The 24,416-nt window shown below is 46.2% G+C and overlaps 1 protein-coding gene across 2 annotated transcripts in view; it reads left to right on the top strand.

Moving 5' to 3' along the window:
* LOC129827501 (leucine-rich repeat transmembrane protein FLRT1-like) overlaps window positions 1–22,887 on the top strand; it is a 43,656-nt gene extending 20,769 nt beyond the window's left edge. For both annotated transcript variants that reach the window (XM_055888406.1, XM_055888405.1), the window contains exons 2-4: window positions 1,076–2,154; window positions 18,865–19,752; window positions 19,951–22,887. In XM_055888406.1, the coding sequence (XP_055744381.1) occupies window positions 18,876–19,752; window positions 19,951–21,164 (2,091 nt within the window). In that variant the 5' untranslated portion in view covers window positions 1,076–2,154; window positions 18,865–18,875 and the 3' untranslated portion in view covers window positions 21,165–22,887. The remainder of the gene's footprint in view (window positions 1–1,075; window positions 2,155–18,864; window positions 19,753–19,950) is intronic.
* The last annotated feature ends 1,529 nt before the right edge of the window (window positions 22,888–24,416 follow it).

Below are 24,416 nucleotides of genomic sequence, written 5' to 3'. Positions count from 1 at the left end.
TACACTACAGTGCATTACACTTCACCACACCACAGTACACTACACTACAGTGCATTACACTTCACCACACCACAGTACACTACACTACAGTGCATTACACTTCACCACACCACAGTACACTACACTACAGTGCATTACACTTCACCACACCACAGTACGCTACACTACAGTGCATTACACTTCACCACACCACAGTACGCTACACTACAGTGCATTACACTTCACCACACCACAGTACACTACACTACAGTGCATTACACTTCACCACACCACAGTACGCTACACTACAGTGCATTACACTTCACCACACCACAGTACACTACACTACAGTGCATTACACTTCACCACACCACAGTACGCTACACTACAGTGCATTACACTTCACCACACCACAGTACACTACACTACAGTGCATTACACTTCACCACACCACAGTACACTACATGACAGTACACTACACTACAGTAAACTACACTACGCTACACTACACACACAGACTACCTCACCACACATACACAATAGCTCTACACTTGTACACACAGGGTCTGGACTCTGCAACATTCCCTTTCTAGACCTTTCAGTCTAGTGTGTTTCAATTCTGGTCCTTGGGGTGTGCAGGATTTTGTTCCAGACCATTACTAACATAACTGATTCAACCAATTGAAGTCTTGTTGTGTAGTTGAATAACTCTATGGGATGTGTTAGCACTGAGTTGGAATCTGTGGGTCCTCATTTCTAGGGCTGAAGAACAGTGCTTTAGTCCTAGACTCTTAACCTTGCCAAACATAACTGTCCAGTTACTGAAGCTGGAGTGTCTGTCCTTTGAAGATTAACTTGAGCATGGTTAGACTTGAGCATTCGTATTAAGCAAACACATCATAATGGTTCTTCTGGAACCTTCTCTGCTGTTATACAGTTGACTCATAGATAAAGTAGTGAATGGTTGTGTCCCAAATGGCACCCTTTTTCCTAGATACTGTAGGGAACTACTTTTGACTAGAGCCTTGGGGTGCCATTTGGGACACATGTGTGTGTTTGTGAGTCCTAGCTAACTGCCCTCTCTGTTCTCCCACAGGGGGGCACTACGTCAGACTAGTCAGGCTGTGCCACTGGGGCAAGTACCACTGAGACAGAGGGAGGACATCGCTCCTTCCACCAACAAGCTGAAGAAGGCTGGTTGAGGCTGACAAACCCACAGACAACACACACACATTCTCACACGACACACACACACACACGTAAAAATGATCTCACACACATGTGGCCCGCAGCAGAAATTGAGCAGTTCACACTGGACAATTATCAAGCAATATCAACTTTAGTCGCTAATCCCCGACAATTTGAGGAGACAAAAAGTGTCTGGGTGGATAGCGAGCCGTGTCACTATAGGCTTTAAGAGATTATTCATTATAATCCTCAAAGTGAAGGACAACAAGTGGCCCAGACTCCTGTGACCTCCCATCCCACCACCACCTCCTTGTCCTCCTCCTCCTCATCCTCCTCCTCATCCTCCTCCACCTCCTCCACCACCTCCTCCTCCACCACCTCCTTCTCCTCCACCTCCTCCACCACCTCCTCCACCTCCTCCGCTTTCTCTAACCTCTTCTAATCTCTGAGGTGTGAAACGTTCTTTATTCCCCCCAGCTGGTTCAATCTATACAGACACACACAGACTGACTGGATGACCATCTGGACCTATGGAAGTCAACATGAAGACAACATAAACCCACCAGCAGAGAGGCCTTGAAGACTGACTCTCCTGGATACTGACTGAGTTGCCAGATGCTACTCTGGATGGGGCTGGAGGCTGTAGGCTGTTAGGCTAGCTAGGCCATGCTGCTCCCTGTGCCTTCCTCCTCTCCCATGCTGTTTCCCTGGAAACCTATAGGCTGCAAACATCATCATCGTCATCTTCATCGCTCATCAATGCCACAGGAAGTACGGTGGCTTGGAGGGAACTGACTGAACCTCTGAACTACTACGGACAGAGTGGACCGGAACTGTCATCACACACACACACATACGCGCGCGCACACACACACACACTGACTTGTCACACACACACACACACACACACACACACACGAACAGCCCCTTCAGCTGTGGAACAGACAGAAGAAGACAGAAGGCAAAGAGAGACTCAGCACTGAGAGGGTAAGTTAGGTTTCTCAAACACCATCTTTAGAGATTTGAGGTTCAACATGTTGCTCTGAAATGTCTAAAAACATAACCTGCCATATAATTTCTCTATATTCTACTGAGAAATACAGATCGTTTGTGTCATTTCAAAAAATGTTTTGAAATGCTTAGAGCGATGCCTCAGAGAAAACAGCAGTGATTGAAGTAGTAAGAATAGGATCCAAATTAAACGACAGAAATTAAAACAAACTCACTTGGGAGGAGAGGAGAGGGCGATTGGAGGAGGAGAGAGCTGGGATCTGATTGATCCAATCTGATTGATCCAATCTAAGTGTGAAGGAATGGAGTGAGTGAATAAACAAAAGGCTGAGGAGTTGAACAGATGAAATGGAGATGGAGAGTGAGGGGGTGGAGAGAGATGGAGAGAGTGAGAGAGAGAGGGGGGGTGGAGAGAGAGGGGAGAGAGAGGGGAGAGAGTGAGAGAGGGGGGGTGGAGAGAGAGGGGAGAGAGTGAGAGGAGGGTGGAGAGGAGGGTGGAGAGAGATGGAGAGAGAGGGGAGAGAGTGAGAGAGAGGTGGGGGGGTGGAGAGAGAGGTATGGTAGAAATACAGTGGGGCAAAAAAGTATTTAGTCAGCCACCAATTGTGCAAGTTCTCCCACTTAAAAAGATGAGAGAGGCCTGTAATTTTCATTATAGGTACAGATAGAGAGATGAGCTCAGGAAGAGAGATACTCAGATAGAAAGATGAGCTCAGGAAGAGAGATGCTCAGATAGAGAGATGAGCTCAGGAAGAGAGATGCTCAGATAGAAAGATGAGCTCAGGAAGAGAGATGCTCAGATAGAGAGATGAGCTCAGGAAGAGAGATGCTCAGATAGAGAGATGAGCTCAGGAAGAGAGATGCTCAGATAGAGGGATGAGCTCAGGAAGAGAGATGCTCAGATAGAAAGATGAGCTCAGGAAGAGAGATGCTCAGATAGAGGGATGAGCTCAGGAAGAGAGATGCTCAGATAGAAAGATGAGCTCAGGAAGAGAGAAGGCTCAGGGAAAAGAGAAGGAAGAACGAAAAATGTAAAATCATTGAGAGGAAATGGGTAAAGGCGAGTCTGGCGCTGAGACACACACCGTATCCCAAAGGTATGATTATGAAAGGAAGCAGGTGGGTGTAGCAGAAAGCTACATGCTATTTGATATTCATAGTGGGGACTCGCCCCCCCCCCCAAAAAAATATCCTCCACCTTGACACTCTCCCTTATGTTCCTCTCTCTCACTCACTCTCTCACTCGCTCACTCTTTCTATCTGTCCCTGTTGGGTGAACGCTGGCATAGTCAGTCCTTAGAAGTCAGCTGTTTTGGACTAAAAATAGATCCACTCTGAAACACATCAAGATCCAGTCTTTAGTCAGGATAGAACTTTATCCATCATTATCATAATCCAGCCAAAACTCCTCCACAAGGCCCTGAGACTGGACGTCCTAATGAAGACATCACCAGATACACAGCAGTAGTACATCATGGTTAATGACGGTCCTTTTAAAACCAATTGACTCAATGCTGACTCTTTATCTCACAACCCATTGCCAGTCAGGCTCATCTCCTTCTCTCGGTCTGTCCATCTCTCCTTTTCTCCTTCTGCCTCTTTCTCTCCCTTTCTCTCCCCCTCCCTCTCATTGTTGCCATCTCTTGTTTGCTTTGCATGTATTTTAACTGGAGCCGAGGGGCAATTTTGCATGTTGTCCTGAGAGTGAGAACACACACACACACACACACAATTTAACAAAAGGAAAATCTTGCCTGCAGAGCATTTGTTTGTCAAATGTTCTGTCAAATCATGTCTCCAGGACGGGACAACACATGTCCAAGTCTGAAACCCCTAGAATATACTGCACTGTACACAATAATGTATCATCACATTTCTTGGTGTCATATAAATAGTATACTTTAAAACTCCACTGACATTCCTTTTTGTAAATCTGAATTGTAAATTGATGGCGCTCTCAAAGATTCAACACCAAAAGAAAAGCAGAGGAATGTATAAATGTAAAAAAAAATGTTTTTTTTAATGGATATGTAAAACACGAACTTCAATGTTTATTGGGAATTCCGAAGATTTTCACTGAATAATTTATACCACATATTGAGAACAATAACCGCAGACAAACAGACACACAGACACACAAACACACACTGAGAGACAGCATGCATAATACAGTACATCTCAGTTTTTGGTGAGTGAATGTTTGTGGTTTTTCCAAATCCCAAGTCACAGTTACGTTGCCTCTCAGACTTCAATAACGAACTACAGACTGTATGTGAATCAATTGTGGATTTATTCAAATTTATCCAAGGTGGGGTCATTTCTGACGGGGGTTACCAACAGTGCATTTAGAGAAAGATGTTTTACAGAATATCAACATCACCGATATTACCTAGTCTAATCTGATTCTAATTCTCCCAACCCCCCCCCTAATGTGTCTCTCTCATCATTAGAATTAAATTCTTCAAAGTCTAAACTGTTGTGGGGGGGGGGGGGGGGGGGGGGTTCTAATCTGACATATGGATTTTTTTAGAAGATCATAATATGGATCATTTAGCTATTTGACTTGGAATTTTAGGACCCCTTAAGGCACAGGTGTCAAACTCATTCCACGGAGGGCCGAGTGTCTGCGGGTTTTCGCTCCACCCTTGTACTTGATTGATGAATTAACATCACTAATTAGTTAGGAACTCCCCACACCTGGTTGTCTAGGGCTTTATTGAAAGGAAAGACCAAAAACCTGCAGACACAAGGCCCTCCGTGGAATGAGTTTGACACCCCTGCCTTAAGGTATCAAAAAATATATGCAAAAATAATTTTATAAAATATTGAGTTTGGCCTTTACTACTATAGCCAAGAGAAACGTATTGAATAACAACACATTCATAAATGGCAAAAAGTGCCTGTCCTATATCTAGGAAATATAAGAAAGCTCAGGATTTTTTTTACACATATTTAGACCCTTTTTGGGTAGGCACAAAACTACCGGTACCAGACAAGTTCCGTGACACTTGTGGAGATCGTAAAGCAAAACGGATATCATCATCATGTTCGTGAGAGTCTCCCCTTTCAACAGAGTGGTCATAATAGTTTGTCAAACCGTTCAGACCGATCAGGAAGTCTCATGGTCTGACAAACACCGCTCTAGCTCTGACACCTTTCACCGCAGATGCGGAAGTGCAATATCGGCGGATGCGGTAGATTGAGACACATGCAATGCAAAAAAACAGATATCTCTTGCTTAAACTGACAGATTTTGATAGGAATTGTATTATGTTAAATAGATTGACACACCGGTGTGTCAATGGACTCTAGGGGGTAAAAAAAATCTAAAATCCTTTCACTCATTTTCTCTCTCCAGTTCTTCTCGTTAAACTTTCTCCAATCTCTTTGTGTTCCTCTCACACTCTTCACTTCCCCTCAATGTCTGTCCCTCGCCCACTCTCCAATTGTCTTTTCTCTTCTGTTTGGTAGGAATGACCCATATTCAGGGCCGGTTTATGGGCGGGCCAGGCCCCCTACCTCCTTGCCCGTCCAAATAAAATATTGAAATATTATTTACTTGACCGAGATGCCCGCCGACAGACAGAGCTTCAATCTCAGTCAAAGCATCCGAGCGAAACCCCTCTGTCTCAGTATGTGTAGACCATGTATCTGATGTATGTCATGTCATACTATTTCTGTCCAGAAAGCATCAGATACATGGCCTACATGTAGAGGGGCACAGCTTCGCTCGCTCGGATGCTTTCTCCGGTGATATACAGTAGTTTAAGCAGAGGGGAAGAGGCGAAGCGAGAGGGCTCACTCTCGCCAAAAGCTGTCCAGCATAAACCCATTGCTTTTCTATGGGAATAATATGCAGACATAAGCTTGTTGCCTGCCTTCCCGTCTTTGCGACAAAGACTCCAATTGTTAGGGCGGAGACATGAGCATCTCGTCATTATACAGATCTTTGGTTTCAGCCTCTTGCGAATTGGAAAGGAAAGTTGGCAGGTATAGAGTACACTGTTAGGATGCCGGATTGCCCTAAAGTAAATTGATGTTTCGCCAAAATTATATAATTACTCCTTTCTAAATGAAATCATTCAAAATACTCCACCAGGGAGCACGACTTAGCCACAGAGGATCATTAGCTTCTATTAAAAAAAAAGCTGTGGATTGTTTCAAATCAGACGTGTGGGAAGCCTGTCATTTGGGTACTGCGCGTGACTGATTGAGTTGCTGCTGTCAGTAAAAAGCATCTAAAATATGTGTGAAAATGTGTCTTGAGTATAATTGAAAATGTTACATCAAGAAGAAGGGGAGGGGGGTGTGGTGAAGATATGGTGCGTTTCCAGAATGCATGTAGGAAAGGGCCCATTTGGCAATGTCTTATTTCTGATTGTCTTAACTCACCACGTACACCACACATTTTTTCATCGCCTCACACAAGTCAACAAAGTCAGTTTTTTTAACATCCATTGCGAATGATAGTTCCTCAGTATTTGAAAAACCTTTCCAACACTCTCGACCTCAATAATCACCAATCCTCAGAGTGAAAGAGCAAAATATAATGATCTGATGATCCCATATACCCAGTGGAAACGTCATAAAAAAACAGCTCACTGGCGCAGGAAACTTTGAGGGCCCGGAATAGGCTAGTTGATACAATGTCGGAAGTTCGTTAGCAACAGCTTAGGGCCGAACCCTGTGATGATTTTATACGATGTTGAACTTCCCTGGAAATAGCTCAAGTTAAGACAGACAGAAAGGAGCAGGATGTCACGCTGTCACTGACCTAACCACTGTCACGGTTAGGTCAGGGTGCGATTTGGGTGGGCATTCTAGTTTGTCTGTTTCTTTGTTGGCCGGGTATGGTTCCCATCAGAGGCAGCTGTCTATCGTTGTCTCTGATTGGGAATCATACTTAGGCAGCCTTTTTCCCACCAGTGTTTGTGGGTAATTATTATTTTCTCTGTGTGTTTGTGTGCGCCACGGTTGCGTCACGTTCGGTTTCTGTTTACCTGTTTTTATGTGAAGGTTTCACTTTATTAAAGATGTGGAATTACACGCTGCGCCTCGGCTCATTTATGACAGGGAGTTTGAAGACAGTGAACGTGACAGAATTACCCACCACAAAAGACCAAGCAGCGTGCGCCAACTTGGAGGACGAGCTGGACCGGGGAGGAGATTATGGCAGGGGACAAGACCCGGTCACGGAAGCCCGAGAAGCAGCTCCCCCTAAAACGGGGAGATTGGCGGAGTCAGGGTTTAGACCTGAGCCAACTCCTTGTGCTTACCGTGGCGAACATGTGACCGGTCAGGCACCGTGTTATGCGGTGATGCGCACTGCGTCTCCAGTGAGCATTCACAGGCCGGTGTGCTCTGTGCCAGCGCCCCGCATTTGCCGGGTGGAAGTGGGCATCCAGCCAGGAAGGGTTGTGCCAGCTCTACGCTCGAGACCTCCCATGCGCCTCCACGGCCCAGTGTATCCGGTGCCTGCTCCACGCACCAGGCTTCCAGTGGATCTCCCCAGTCCGGTGAGACCTGTTCCGGTTCCACGTACCAGGCCTCCAGTATGTCTCCCCAGCCTGGTAAGCCCTGTGGCAGCTCCACGCACCAGGCTTCCAGTACGTCTCCTCAGTCCGGTGAGACCTGTTCCGGCTCCACGTACGAAGCCTCTAGTGATGATCCATAGCACGAAGCCTCCAGTGATGATCCATGGCCCGGAGCCTGTAGTGATGATCCATGGCACGAAGCCTCCAGTGATGATCCATGTCCCGGAGCCTGTAGTGATGATCCATGGCACGAAGCCTCCAGTGATAATCCATGGCCCGGAGCCTCCAGTGATAATCCATGGCACGAAGCCTGCAGTGAAAATCCAGGGCACGGAGCCTCCAGCGACGGTCCCCAGTCCGGAGCCTCCAACGATGGTCCCTAGTCCGGAGTCTGCAGCGACGGTCCCCAGTCCGGAGCCTGCAACGACGGATCCCAGTCCGGAGCCTGCAGCGACGGTCTGCAGTCCAGAGATTCCAGCAACGGTCTGCAGTCCAGAGCCTCCAGCGGCGGTCTGCAGTCCAGAGCCTCCAGCGGCGGTCTGCAGTCCAGAGCCTCCAGCGGCGGTCTGCAGTCCAGAGCCTCCAGCGGCGGTCTGCAGTCCAGAGCCTCCAGTCGGGGTTCCCAATCCAGAGCCTCCAGTCGGGGTTCCCAATCCAGAGCCTCCAGCGATGATCCACGGTCCGGTTCCTCCGGCAACGATCCACGGTACGGAGTCTCCGGCGACGATCCACGGTCTGGTTCCACGGAAGCGGAGGGATCAGCGTGCGGAGCGGGGGCTACATCCCGAACCGGAGCCACCACCAAGGATAGATGCCCACCCGGACCCTCCCCTATAGAGTCAGGTTTTGCGGCCGGAGTCCGCAACTTTGGGGGGGGATACTGTCACGCCCTGACCTTAAAGAGCCTTTTTATTTCCCTATTTGGTTAGGTCAGGCTATGATTTGGGTGGGCATGCTAACTTTTACTGTTTCTTTGTGGCCGGGTATGGTTCCCAATCAGAGGTAGCTGTCTATCGTTGTCTCTGATTGGGAATCATACTTAGGCAGCCTTTTTTCCCACCTGTGTTTGTGGGTATTTATTTATTTTCTGTGTGTTTTTGTGCGCCACGGTTGCATCACGTTCGGTTTCTGTTTACCTGTTTTTTGTGAAGGTTTGACTTTATTAAAGATGTGGAATTACACGTTGCGCCTAGGCTCATTTATGACAGGGAGTTTGAAGACAGTGATCGTGACACAGGCGGAGAAGAGAGATTAATATGATTGAAAGCACCAACATTTTCATTTGCATATTTTTTACTGTTTTTATTTGTCGGCTTTAGGTCTATGCATTTGGAAAGTATTCAGATGCCGTGACTTTTTACACATTTTGTTACGTTGAAGCCTTATTCTAAAATGGATGAAATTATTTTTTCCCTCATTAATCTACACACAATACCCCATAATGACAAAGCAAAGACAGTTTTCAGAAATTTTTGCAAATGGATTAAAAATAAAAAATCAGACTCTCAGACCATGAGAAACCAGATATTCTGGTCTGATAAAACCAAGATTTAACTCTTTGGCCTGAATGCCAAGCGTCACATCTGGAGGAAACCTGGCACCATCACTACGGTGAAGCATGGTGGTGGCAGTATCATGCTGTTGTCACGAACCGGCTCAAAGCCCGTAACAAAAGGGAGACACGTGGAGATAAGAAGTAACAAAATATATATTTATTAAATAAAGAAACTATGTATAATATACAATGGTGTGTGTAATCAGTAATCAGTAGTGTAAGTGAATGTTTTGCATGGATGAATGTGATAATGCAAGGTGTTGAAAGATGCTAAAACAAACAACCAAAAAGCACAACCAAACGCAACAAAATCTATCAAAGTGTCTGTATGGAGAGAGTCTCCTTGATGAATGGGGAAGTGGTGATTTTATCTTGGGAGAGTGGGCCCAGGTGTTCCCCATGTAGCTGACGACCCTCCCAACTCCGCCCACCGGCATCCTAATAGGGAAACAAGAGCAAGGAGAGAGAGAAAACGGTAGACAGAATGGGAGGGTCGTCACATTCCCCCCCATAAAACCGGGGACCAACAAGGACCCCGGAACAACATACCGCCCTCTGCGTCCCTAACTGACACAGCACTTGCGTCCCAAATTTATGAGGGGTACGTGTTCCCTCTTCCAAATTTGCCCCAGCCAATCTCCTCTCCAGACCTCAGCAACCTTTGTGCACGGGAAGCAACCTTTAAGAGGAAAGAAGACTCCCCAGACCTCAGCAACCTTAATACATAGGAAGCAACATTTAAGAGAAAAGAAGACACCCCAGACCTCAGCAACATTAGTGCATAGGAAGCAACTTTTAAGAGGAAAGAAGGCTCCCCAGACCAGGACGGAATAGACAGGAAAGACAGAACCTGACCATACAAACATTCAGGAAGAGGGCGCACGAGACCACATCAGCTACAACCTCCAACGAAAAGAACAAAGTCCTTAATTTTTTTTAAACTCCCAACGATTCATAGCCACTTCCCAACGTAACAGACTACTCATTTCAATCTACCTTTTTTTTTGTACGAGGCCAAGGACCCACACAGTCAATGATCGAATACTCAAAAGGTTGGCTGAGTACAGGAGTAGGAAACCGTGGTACCGTCTTAATAGCTTGATTAGGTTTACCAGTTAATTGACAGGTGTGACAAGTTTTGATGAAATCAGAGACATCCCTCTTTAATCTAGGCCAAAAGAAATGTCGTAATATGCGATGGTATGTTTTCCTCACACCCATATGTCCAGCAACACCATTGTGAGAAGTTGTCAAAACCAACTCACGAAGCTTTACTGGTACCACAACCTGACTAATCGCCTCCCCCAGAAAACGACTACCATGAGACACCCACTTTCTCATCAGGACATCCTCTTGGAGAAAATAGCAATGGGTGACATCTCCCAACTGTTCCACAGGCACAATTTGGTCACGCAACTCTTCCAATGTGGGGTCAGTCCGCTGCGCACTGACTAGATCTGAGTGGGTAACAGACAACGGAATAACAGGGAAAGCAGTGGCATACTTCTTTGTGGTATTCTCATCAGTCGGCACAGTGACCAGTTCGCCACGACTCATAGAACTCATCACTGCACACGCACGGAACATCCCTGGGGAGCTCTGTACACTCTCATCTGGAATCTCAACAACTGACGGCTTTATGGGAACAACTCGAGATGGAAACACGACAGGCCATACACGATCACCAGCCAAGTTATTCCCAAGAACAACGTCAACACCCTCAATAGGCAACGAAGGACGCACCCCCACAACAACCTCACCTTTTACCAGCCCACAATCCAACATCATTTTATGTAATGGAACTGAAAGAGTGTTCAAACCTATCCCCCTAATTAGAACACTCTTCCCCGAATCAGTCTCAGCTGAAAAGGGTAACACAGACTCCAACACAAACGATTCGGAGGCACCTGTGTCTCTCAAGATCTTCACTGGCACCAATTCCTTACTCCCTAATATAGACACAAAACCTTCCGTAATGAAAGGTAAATAGCCTGAGTGAATATGGACTTTCACCTGCGCCTGAGACCATGTGTCATGAGTGAACTGATGTGAAACAGGCGCAGCTAACGCCGTAGGCTTAGATTTAACGTAATCACGCGTACTGAATTTGTCCTTTTCCCTGAGAACCGGACATTCGTTTTTCCAATGACCTGAATCATGACAGTAATGACACTCTTGCCCAAAGTCAGCTCTTCCACGGGATTCAGGCTCAACCCTAGTTGAATTGAACTCTGCCCGTGAACCAAAGTATCTCGGTGAGCGAAGCCCAAATCTATCCGAACGCCCCCACTCATTCCGAATACGGGGCTCTGCAAAGACTCTTTTGTGAGTTAACATATACTCATCCGCCAAAACCGCTGCTTCAACGACATTCTTTACTTTTCGTTCGTTAATATACGTGGCAATACGATCAGGGATTGTGTCCTTAAATTGCTCTAACATAATCAGATCACACAGCCCTTGGAAAGTCACAACTGCAGAGGCAGAACACCAGCGATTAAACTGTACAGATAATTGTCGCGCAAACTCCACATGAGTCTGTTGATCATCCCTTTTTAAAGTTCTAAATCGTTGGCGGTAAGCCTCAGGGACCAATTCATAAATCTGCAACACAGCCATTTTAACCTTATCATAACAGGTACTGTCGTGTACACTAAGAGCTGAATATGCTTCCTGCGCTTTACCAGTCAGCACACACTGCAACATTAAGGTGCGGTCAGAATCAGGCCAACTCCTAGCGTCAGCAACACGCTCAAACAACAAAAAGAATGTCTCAGGGTCCTTTTCATTAAACTGAGGCAATAACCGTAAGTTCCCAACAATATCAAATGTGTCCGGGGCACGACCAAAAGAGGAACGACCCCTAGGTAACTCTTGGTCACCTTCCCAGAACAAACTCTCCCCTGAAATCTTTCCTTCCCTAATCAACTCTATCCGTTCTTGTTGCAACTTGATTTTAGCCATCTCCATATCTTGTTTAAATGCTAATTCCTTTTCATACTTTACACGATCATGATTTAGCTTCTCACGATCATGCTCTAGCTTGTCACGATCATGCTGCCGATCATGCTCTAGCTTCTCACGATCATGCTGCCGATCATGCTCTAGCTTCTCACGATCATGCTGCAGCTGTAACAGAAGCAGTTCTTTCTGCTGTTCAAAAAGAAGACTACTAGGACTAACCGATGGAATGGCCATTGTAACGTTACGGAGAGATGACTCCTCAGCAGAGGCTGACCCAGTGGTAACTTCAAGAACACCACTCTCCATCAGATTGGCCTTCAATATCAACCTAATAGAATTCTTTAGACGTTTATCACTAATTTCAATCTTGTAGTGTTCAGCGATTTTCAACAGCTGTTCTTTAGTACCTAATTCTAACAATTCCTCTGATGGAAAGCGAATGAACTCATCTACAAAAGACGCCATAATTACAAAAAAAATTCTCACTCTTCCCCTCTGCTGAGCACACCAGACCACAACTCAAGAAATGACAATCACCCTGAGCACCACAGAAGAGAGAGGAGATACGGAGCTTCCCCAAAACCTACTATAACTCAACCCTAGTCTTCGTGCGGATTTGCGGTGGGTATTTACGCACTGTAGCCCGCTGGCAAGGTAATAAACCCCCCAGCACGCTGGCAGATTCCACCAAGCCACGGATGTGCCCCCGAGACAACTGCTCAGTCCACAGACACCACACAAAAATAACAAACATTAACCATGCCCAACATATTCCAAAAATGAAACACGCCACTAAGCCTATCAGGGGTAAAAGGCTATAGCTCCGGGTAGTAAATTCCACTACCCTACCAAATCTCCCACTGAGGTACACAGCCGATTACTCACCTCCTCAGACCGATGTCCCAACAGAAAGTAGAACAAGAGTTTCCAGGCTGGGCAGGGCCTGGAAACTAACCATTATACTCTCTCTCCAACGCAGCACACAAACCAAACAACAAAGGCAACCAATACTAGGCCTATCAAACTCAAACCAAATATGTAAACCAAACACGTACCTCCACGTTCTCCCAAACCAATACGTTCAATTATCCCGGATGAGCCCCCACTTGTCACGAACCGGCTCAAAGCCCGTAACAAAAGGGAGACACGTGGAGATAAGAAGTAACAAAATATATATTTATTAAATAAAGAAACTATGTATAATATACAATGGTGTGTGTAATCAGTAATCAGTAGTGTAAGTGAATGTTTTGCATGGATGAATGTGATAATGCAAGGTGTTGAAAGATGCTAAAACAAACAACCAAAAAGCACAACCAAACGCAACAAAATCTATCAAAGTGTCTGTATGGAGAGAGTCTCCTTGATGAATGGGGAAGTGGTGATTTTATCTTGGGAGAGTGGGCCCAGGTGTTCCCCATGTAGCTGACGACCCTCCCAACTCCGCCCACCGGCATCCTAATAGGGAAACAAGAGCAAGGAGAGAGAGAAAACGGTAGACAGAATGGGAGGGTCGTCACATTCCCCCCCATAAAACCGGGGACCAACAAGGACCCCGGAACAACATACCGCCCTCTGCGTCCCTAACTGACACAGCACTTGCGTCCCAAATTTATGAGGGGTACGTGTTCCCTCTTCCAAATTTGCCCCAGCCAATCTCCTCTCCAGACCTCAGCAACCTTTGTGCACGGGAAGCAACCTTTAAGAGGAAAGAAGACTCCCCAGACCTCAGCAACCTTAATACATAGGAAGCAACATTTAAGAGAAAAGAAGACACCCCAGACCTCAGCAACATTAGTGCATAGGAAGCAACTTTTAAGAGGAAAGAAGGCTCCCCAGACCAGGACGGAATAGACAGGAAAGACAGAACCTGACCATACAAACATTCAGGAAGAGGGCGCACGAGACCACATCAGCTACAACCTCCAACGAAAAGAACAAAGTCCTTAATTTTTTTTAAACTCCCAACGATTCATAGCCACTTCCCAACGTAACAGACTACTCATTTCAATCTACCTTTTTTTTTGTACGAGGCCAAGGACCCACACAGTCAATGATCGAATACTCAAAAGGTTGGCTGAGTACAGGAGTAGGAAACCGTGGTACCGTCTTAATAGCTTGATTAGGTTTACCAGTTAATTGACAGGTGTGACAAGTTTTGATGAAATCAGAGACATCCCTCTTTAATCTAGGCCAAAAGAAATGTCGTAATATGCGATGGTATGTTTTCCTCACACCCATATGTCCAGCAACACCATTGTGAGAAGTTGTCAAAACCAACTCACGAAGCTTTACTGGTACCACAACCTGACTAATCGCCTCCCCCAGAAAACGACTACCATGAGACACCCACTTTCTCATCAGGACATCCTCTTGGAGAAAATAGCAATGGGTGACATCTCCCAACTGTTCCACAGGCACAATTTGGTCACGCAACTCTTCCAATGTGGGGTCAGTCCGCTGCGCACTGACTAGATCTGAGTGGGTAACAGACAACGGAATAACAGGGAAAGCAGTGGCATACTTCTTTGTGGTATTCTCATCAGTCGGCACAGTGACCAGTTCGCCACGACTCATAGAACTCATCACTGCACACGCACGGAACATCCCTGGGGAGCTCTGTACACTCTCATCTGGAATCTCAACAACTGACGGCTTTATGGGAACAACTCGAGATGGAAACACGACAGGCCATACACGATCACCAGCCAAGTTATTCCCAAGAACAACGTCAACACCCTCAATAGGCAACGAAGGACGCACCCCCACAACAACCTCACCTTTTACCAGCCCACAATCCAACATCATTTTATGTAATGGAACTGAAAGAGTGTTCAAACCTATCCCCCTAATTAGAACACTCTTCCCCGAATCAGTCTCAGCTGAAAAGGGTAACACAGACTCCAACACAAACGATTCGGAGGCACCTGTGTCTCTCAAGATCTTCACTGGCACCAATTCCTTACTCCCTAATATAGACACAAAACCTTCCGTAATGAAAGGTAAATAGCCTGAGTGAATATGGACTTTCACCTGCGCCTGAGACCATGTGTCATGAGTGAACTGATGTGAAACAGGCGCAGCTAACGCCGTAGGCTTAGATTTAACGTAATCACGCGTACTGAATTTGTCCTTTTCCCTGAGAACCGGACATTCGTTTTTCCAATGACCTGAATCATGACAGTAATGACACTCTTGCCCAAAGTCAGCTCTTCCACGGGATTCAGGCTCAACCCTAGTTGAATTGAACTCTGCCCGTGAACCAAAGTATCTCGGTGAGCGAAGCCCAAATCTATCCGAACGCCCCCACTCATTCCGAATACGGGGCTCTGCAAAGACTCTTTTGTGAGTTAACATATACTCATCCGCCAAAACCGCTGCTTCAACGACATTCTTTACTTTTCGTTCGTTAATATACGTGGCAATACGATCAGGGATTGTGTGGTGCTCAGGGTGATTGTCATTTCTTGAGTTGTGGTCTGGTGTGCTCAGCAGAGGGGAAGAGTGAGAATTTTTTCTTGGGAGAGTGGGCCCAGGTGTTCCCCATGTAGCTGACGACCCTCCCAACTCCGCCCACCGGCATCCTAATAGGGAAACAAGAGCAAGGAGAGAGAGAAAACGGTAGACAGAATGGGAGGGTCGTCACACTGTGGAGATCGGTTTAGGCGGCAGGGACTTGGAGACCAGCCAGGATCGTGTGAAAGACGAATGGCGCAAAGTACATAGAGACACTTGATGAAAACCTGCTCCAGAGCACTCAGAACCTCAGACTAGGGCGAAGGTTTACCTTCCAACAGGACAACGACCCTAAGCACACAGCCAAGACAACGCAGGAGTGGCTCCGGCACAACTGTCTGAATGTCCTTGAGTGGCCCAGCGCAAGCCCAGGCTTGAACCAAATCGAACATCTCTGGAGAGACCTGAAAATAGCTCCCCATCCAACCTGACAGAGCTTGAGAGGATCTGCAGAGAAGAATGGGAGAAACTCCCCAAATACAGGTGTGCCAAGCGTCATAACTAAGAAGACTCGAGGCTGTAATCGCTGCCAAAGGTGCTTCAACAAAGTACTGAGTAAAGGGTCTGAATACTTATGTATACTGTTGAAGTCGGAAGTTTACAGTACATACACTTAGGTTGGAGTCATTAAAACTCGTTTTTCAACCACTCCACAAATTTCTTGTTAACAAACTATAGTTCTGGCAAGTCGGTTAGGACATCTACTTTGTGCATGACACAGGTAATTTTTCCAACAATTGTTTACAGACAGATTATTTCACTTATAATTCACTGTCTCACAAATCCAGTGGATCAGAGGTTTACATACACTAAATTGACTGTGCCTTTAAACAGCTTGGAAAATTCCAGAAAACGATGTCATGGCTTTAGAAGCTTCTGATAGGCTAATTGACATAATTTGAGTCAATTGGAGGTGTACCTGTGGATGTATTTGAGGCCTACCTTCAAACTCAGTAACTCTTTGCTTGACATCTTGGGAAAATCAAAAGAAATCAGCCAAGACCTCATAAAAAATTGTAGACCTCCACAAGTCTGGTTCATCCTTGGGAGCAATTTCCAAACGCCTGAAGGTACTACGTGCATCTGTACAAACAATTGTACGCAAGTATGAACACCATGGGACCACGCAGCCGTCATACCACTCAGGAAGGAGACGCCTTCTGTCTCCTAGAGATGAACGTACTTTTGTGCGAAAAGTGCAACTCAATCCCAGAACAACAGCAAAGGACCTTGTGATGATGCTGGAGGAAACCGGAACAAAAGTATCTATATCCACAGTAAAACGAGTCCTATATGGACATAACCTGAAAAGCCGCTCAGTAATGAGGAAGCCACTGCTCCAAAACCGCCATAAAAAAGCCAGACTACGGTTTGCAACTCCACATGGGGACAAAGATCATACTTTTTGGAGAAATGTCCTCAGGTCTGATGAAACAAAATAGAACTGTTTGGCCATAATGACCATCGTTATGTTTGGAGGAAAAAGGGGGAGGGTTGCAAGCCAAAGAACACTATCCCAACCATGAAGCACAGGGGTGGCAGCATCATGTTGTGGGGGTGCTTTGCTGCAGGAGGGACTGGTGCACTTCACAAAATAGATGGCATCATGAGGAAAGACAATTATGTGGATATATTGAAGCAACATCTCAAGACATCAGTTAAAGCTTGGTCGCAAATGGGTCTTCCAAATGGACAATGACCCCAAGCATACTTCCAAAGCTGTGGCAAAATGGCTTAAGGACAACAAGGCCATCACAAAGCCCTGACCTCAATTCTATAGAAAAGTTGTGGGCAGAACTGAAAAAGCGTGTGCATGCAAGGAGGCCTACAAACCTTATTCAGTTACACCAGCTCTGTCAGGAGGAATGGGCAAATATTCACCCAACTTATTGTGGGAAGCTTGTGGAAGGCTACCCGAAACGTTGACCCAACAATTTTAAGTCAATGATACCAAATACTAATTGAGTGTATGTAAACTTCTGACCCACTGGGAATGTGATGAAATAAATAAAAGCTGAAATATATCCTTCATATATCTCTCTACTATTATTCTGACATTTCCCATTCTTAAAATAAAGAGGTGATCCTAACTGACCTAAGACAGGGAATTTTTACTAGGATTAAATGTCAGGAATTGTGAAAAACTGAGTTTAAATGTATCTGACTAAGGTGTATGTAAACTTCCGACTTCAACTGTATGTGATACACATTCTTTTATTTTTCTTTTTTTTTTTCATTTTTAGCAAACATTTCTAAAAAACCTTTTTTGCTTTGTCATTATGGGGTATTTTGCCTACATTGATGAGGGAAAAAAAACATTTCAACTATTTTAGAATAAGGCTGTAATGTAACGAAAGGGGTCTGAATACTTTCCGAATGTACTGTATTTCACTTAGTTGATGGTGGAAGTGATAGGCCTACTGCTGCATTGGCCTATAGGCTATCTCTAAGTTCTATGCTCGCCACAGTGTATCAATGTGTCCATGTGGCAGGGGCTAGTGCTCTCGCCATAGTCAAATTTTAACTTTTAGATTTGTATCATTTTACTTCAGATTTTTATGATTGACCATGTGACCTTGATTTTGAGAAACAAAACACTTTATTATTGAAATGAAACTGTTCCACTATGTGCATATATAAATATTCATAACTGGCACGCAGGTAGGTAGAAATGCTAGGATAAATTGTAAACTTCCCCAAACTTGAAACTCATGTGCTGCCTATGGTCTTCACTATTACACCAATTTAAAAAATACATGTAAGTGCACAGATAGGAGGTCCAAAAATGGGCCCGCCTCTGGAAATCAAATGCCCGTCCAACAGATTCGTTCTGGCGCCGGGTCTGCCCATATTATCCTGACAGCTTCACTTAAGTTGGGCCCAGCGACTATTCATACACTATCTCAAGGACTTTCATTGTTCAATAACTTGTCCAAAAAACATCACATCAGTAAAACTTGAAGAGGAAAACACATTTACACAACATAATAATTTGAAGGACATTGGAAAAGAAATTACCTGTAACTCTCATTCTTTCTTTTTCCTGAAGTACAAGGACTTTCGAAACTCATGAACTCTCTCCCTCTCTGTCTCTCTCTCTCTCTCTCTCTCAAACAGAGGCCGGGACTATGGCTGCCGAGAGTCTGGTAGAGCTCCGTGATTGGCTCTTCCTGCTCCTCCTGTGCCTGACTCTACTGGCCGAGATGCTGGAGTTGGCGGCGGCAGCAGTTGCCATGGAGGAGGGCGAGGAAGACTTCCTGTGCCCGTTGGTGTGTCGATGTGACGAAGGCTTCGTCTACTGTAACGACCGGAGCCTGAGCATGATCCCTCCTCTACCGCTAACGGCTACCGTTCTCTACCTACAGAGCAACCGGTTGGCCAACTCCGGCCTGCCGCCATCGTTGGAGCGCAGCAGTAGCATACGTGTGGTCTACCTTTACGCCAACCAACTAGACGAGTTTCCTTTACACCTGCCGCCGTCGCTACGGGAACTACACCTGCAGGACAACAACATTCGGACGTTGCCGCGCCTGACGTTGGCCAGGTTACCATTACTAGAGAGGCTACACCTGGACGACAATTCCATCTCCACGGTGAGCATCCAGGAGCGGGCCTTCTCCGGCACGCCGCGGCTGAGGTTACTCTTCCTCTCCCGGAACCACCTGTCCAGCATCCCAGCCGGCCTCCCGGCTTCTTTAGAGGAGCTGAGATTAGACGACAACCGCATCAACACCATCCCCACCCACGCATTCCGGGGCCTGGCCTCACTGAGACGCCTGGTCCTGGACGGGAATCTCCTGGCCAACACCCGCATCGCCGACGACACCTTCTCCCGCCTGGCTAACCTCACGGAGCTGTCGCTGGTCCGCAACGCCCTGCAGGCCCCGCCCATCAACCTTCCCAGCACACACCTGATGAGGCTGCACCTGCAGGACAACGGGCTGATCCACATGCCCCGGGGGACCCTGGACGGGATGAGGAGGCTGCAGAGGCTGGACCTGTCAGGTAACCAGCCGGGGGTGGAATTTGGAGGGGTGGGAGGTAGTAGGGGAAAACGCAATGGAACAGAGTTCCCAAAGCGAAATAATTTCCATAGCTAAAATCCTAAGATTTTACATTGCTGAGTTTCTGCAGTGTAGACTAATAGGCAGCCTGTATATTGCAGAGTAACTGTAATGAACTACTCCATTTCCATCCCTGCAGGGAACAACCTGACCACTCTGCCCCGGGGGCTGCTGAGGGACACGGACGGCCTGGAGCTGTTGCTGCTCCGGGGGAACCCCTGGTACTGTGGCTGCAACCTGCTCTGGCTCCACGCCTGGCTGTATGGCCGCGGGGCAGCGGTGACGGTACGGGGCCTGACCTGCCACGGGCCGGAGGTGGTTCGAGGCCAGGCCCTCAGGGACCTCTCTGGGCTCATGGACCAGTGTGAAGGCCCACCAGGAGGGGTGAACACTGTCTCTAGTACTACCACCACCTCCCTCCCCAGCCAGGGCTCTATGTTTACCCTCAGGGCCATGCGGCCAGGCCTGGTGATGCCGTTACCACCGGGAGGAGGAGAGGCGGGGGGGCACGCCTCACACGACGCTCTAGAACTCACGGTGAAGCCCCTGTCTGCGGACAGCGTGCAGGTGACGTGGCTGTGCCCACGGCCAGCGCCCTCCTTCAGGCTATCGTGGCTGAGGCTGGGCAGCAGCGCCGCTCTGGGTTCCATCACAGAGACGCTGGTCCCCGGGGAGAGACAGCAGTACCTACTGACCCAGCTCACGCCACAATCACACTACCTCGTCTGCCTGCTCCCCCTGCGCTCCACCTCCTCCCACTCTGGAGGGTCACAGAGAGGACAGCAGCAGGAAAAGGACACAACAGACCAGACCCCCGTCTGCGCTCAGATAGAGACGGGGGAGGCTCTGCGCCCCGAGGGGGGAGACGGGGGTGAGGACTCAGACACAGAGATGGCAGCCCTCCCCCTGGCCGAGATCATCGGCGGAGCCACGGCCCTGGTCTCCCTCATGCTCATCTTCGGCATCTTCTGCTGGTACGGCCAGCGCGCCGGGTATGTCTCCGGGGAAACAGACTCCTATGGGGTCCGAGGACAGCGCGGGGTCGGAATGGGGAAGCCATACGATGACTACGTGGAGTCGGGCACTAAGAAGGACACCTCCATCCTGGAGATCAGGAGCCCCGGCTTGGCCATGACGCCCATGACGACCCATCAGCCACTGCAACCCAAAGGAGGGGAGGATGTGACCTACGTGCACACCATCTTCCCCTCATCGCACAGTAACGGCACCTACCGGAGCAACCAGAGTCACAACGGCATCATCACCCAACTGGGTCACACGGCGGGCTACGGGACCAACCGGGGTTACCGGGAGCAAGGGATGATCCCGGATATAGACTACACCTACACGTGATGACATCATCTAAGACACACTTCTCCCACCCCCACCGGTTGGACGGTGTTCTAAGGATACGGTTCTAACAGGCGGTTGGTTGGTTGGTCTTCTTGGTTCCAAAGTATCCTCTGTGCCTCCTCAGTTCTGCTCTGAATCTTATTGGTCTGTTACTTAGCTGACTGGCTTGGGCTGCTGTGTCCCCTAAGGGCAACCACACGTACATGTTAGCTAGGTGACAGACGTGCCAGTCAAGTCGTACCATGCTGGGTATTGACCTACGATAATGTTTCAGTGCTTCTCATGTTTAAACGTTTTGAGGTCTTTACAGCTACTGCACTCTTCCTTCTATTCCATAAAACACTGTTAGTAGTCTGAGGTGGATGTTTAGGCCTAGGCAGACGATATAGGCAAATATATACCAGAAAGTAGCACTTGTGTAGATGGCTAAACTACTAAATACTTCTGTTTACACTGTGTAGACACACAGTTACGGGTTTGATGGAACTCATAACAACTTACAAACAACAACTCATCATCACTGACTGACAAAACAAATATATGTTCCTATCTTAGAGACATGTTCCTATCAGAGAGAGAGAGAAATAGAGAGAGGGAGAGAGAGATATAGAGAGAGATCTATATAGAGAGATATATATATATATATATAGAGAGAGAGAGAGAGAGAGAGAGAGAGAGAGAGAGAGAGAGAGAGAGAGAGAGGGAAATAGAGAAATAGAGAGATAGAAATAGAGAGAGAGATATATAGAGAGAAAGGGAAATAGAGAGAGAGAGAAATAGAGAGAGACATAGAGAGAGAGAGAGAGAGAGAGAGAGAGAGAGAGAGAGATAGAAATAGAGAAATATATATACAGTATATATTGAGGGAGAGAAATAGAGAGAGGGAGAAATAGAGAGAGGGAGAAATAGAGAGAGAGAAAAACAGAGAGAGAGAGAGAAATATATATAAAGAGGGAGAGAAATAGAGAAAGAAAGATTGGGAGATAGAGAGAGAAAATACAGAGAGAGAGAAATAGAGGGAGAGAAATAGAGAGAGAGAAATAGAGAGAGAGAGAGACAGAGAGAGAGAGAGAGACAGAGAGAGAGAGAGACAGAGAGAGAGAGAGAGGGGGGGGAGAGGTTAAGAGAGAGACAGAATAATTGAGGATGAGAGGGAGAGAGGAGATAGGGAGAGAAGGTGGAGAGTGAAGAGGGAGAGCAAAGAGAGAACTAATGGCAGAGGGAAACGGTGAAAAGGGTAGGAATATATGAAAGGATAGAGTATTTTGCTTATCGCATGTCATCACAATATGAAAAGTAAAGGCATGTTAACTGGACTAGAAATGTTTCCAATCAAATTACGTAAATCAACCCAAAGTAAAAGGCATTTTCTATTGGTCTATTGGTTGCTATCAGGAAAGATGGAGAAAAATACCTGCGTTTACAGTGATGTACCCATTCACCCCACAGACATCTGAACACAGCAAGCTGTAATAACTACCATTATATGGAGCTATTATACTATCTGATAGCTCCCCATTATATAGCTCCGTAGTATCTCTATGTACATCATAGACAGACAGTCAGGTCACAGGTAGGGGGCAGAGAGTTCTGTAGAAATCAGGGATCAACCAAACTGCAGCACTGTGCTTCTCTGCACTCTAATCACACACACACACACACACACACACACACACACACACACACACACACACACACACACACACACACACACACACACACACACACACACACACACACACACACACACACACACACACACACACACACACACACACACACACACACACACACACACACACACACACACACACACACACACACACACATAGGACCCATCGCGAGAAACAAGGCTTACAAGGCTTAGAAGAGAATCTCTGTCAATCTATGTATATTATAACAATGGTCTTGCCTCTTGATCACAACTTAATCATAATGGAGATTAGAATAAAGGGAGTGATGGGAAAAGGAGGGAGAGAAGGAAAAGAGAAAGAGATTGTTAGAGTGAGTTATGTATAGACTATAGGTTTTAATAAACCATGATGAACTTCATTAGCCTGATGTCTTTTTCCAATCCAGAACTCCACTGGGAAAAGATCTAGAGCCTTCTTTACTGTCTTAGAAACCTTTCTTTTAAATACTCTCAGCTTTTCACAAATAATAAAGTCTTACGTGTAAATCTAAACGGTGAGAACTGTTTGTTTGGTTCAGTTTGTTTGTTTTTCTATGCGAATAAAAATGGATTGGTAAAAGTGAAAATGTTTTTATACTGTATGTGTTTTAGTGGGAGGTGGTGGTGGGTTGTGTTAAATTATACTGTACAAATAAACTGGCAGAATATTACAAAGAATCAATAGCAACATAAATACATAATGAGGCAGAGTGATGTTCATTAAATATACTCTCTGAATACATAGTAGATGTGTTATTATTACTGACTAGATTTATGAGCCTTGGGAAGCTACTCCCTATCGATTTGTGTGTGTGTGTATCAACATGTTCTGGAGACGTGTGTGTGTGTGTGTGTGTGTGTGTGTGTGTGTGTGTGTGTGTGTGTGTGTGTGTGTGTGTGTGTGTGTGTGTGTGTGTGTGTGTGTGTGTGTGTGTGTGTGTGTGTGTGTGTGTGTGTGTGTGTTTATCCCCGGAACGAAACGGGGGTAAACCTAGCTGAATTTGTCCAATAGAAACTCTTGTTTTTCAACTGTTGGACTAATGATTACATCCTAGATCAGCTAGATGCAGGCAAGACAGTATTGAATGTGTCAATGTCTGTCACCTTGATTACTCCAATTTGTTTCTGAACCTACGTTATAAGCGTTCATTTGTAGGCTAGGTTGTAGCGACCTCATGATGGGTACAGGGGAAATTAAAGTATCATGTAGTAGCCTAAACCTATTACAGTTACATTGAACTGGGTAAATGGAATATGAATGACAGTCATCCAATATCCTGTAGAAGAAACAAGGCTCCCTAATCTTGAACAGCACTGACCGCCACTGGTATACAACTTCCAACTAAATGCTTACTTGGTTCCATCCCGGCAATGCAGTGCAGAGCGATTAACTGACATTTTGGTTATTTTTTGGTTTTTAAAATGGTTCAATTATTTGAATTCCATTTAGTTCGTTTTTTCCTGTGAACTCAATGCACAATTTCTCTAGAGATAAATCAGATCAAGCCCGAACCGTGCGATGTAGTTGTAGTTTCCAACAGGCCAATATTCTACATAGGTTAGAGCAGAAAACGTGGCAA

This window comes from Salvelinus fontinalis, chromosome 29 (assembly GCF_029448725.1).
Source record: "Salvelinus fontinalis isolate EN_2023a chromosome 29, ASM2944872v1, whole genome shotgun sequence".
NCBI lineage: Eukaryota > Metazoa > Chordata > Actinopteri > Salmoniformes > Salmonidae > Salvelinus > Salvelinus fontinalis.
The sequence above is the reverse complement of the archived record's forward strand: the minus strand, read 5'-3'. Positions and strand labels throughout refer to the sequence as shown.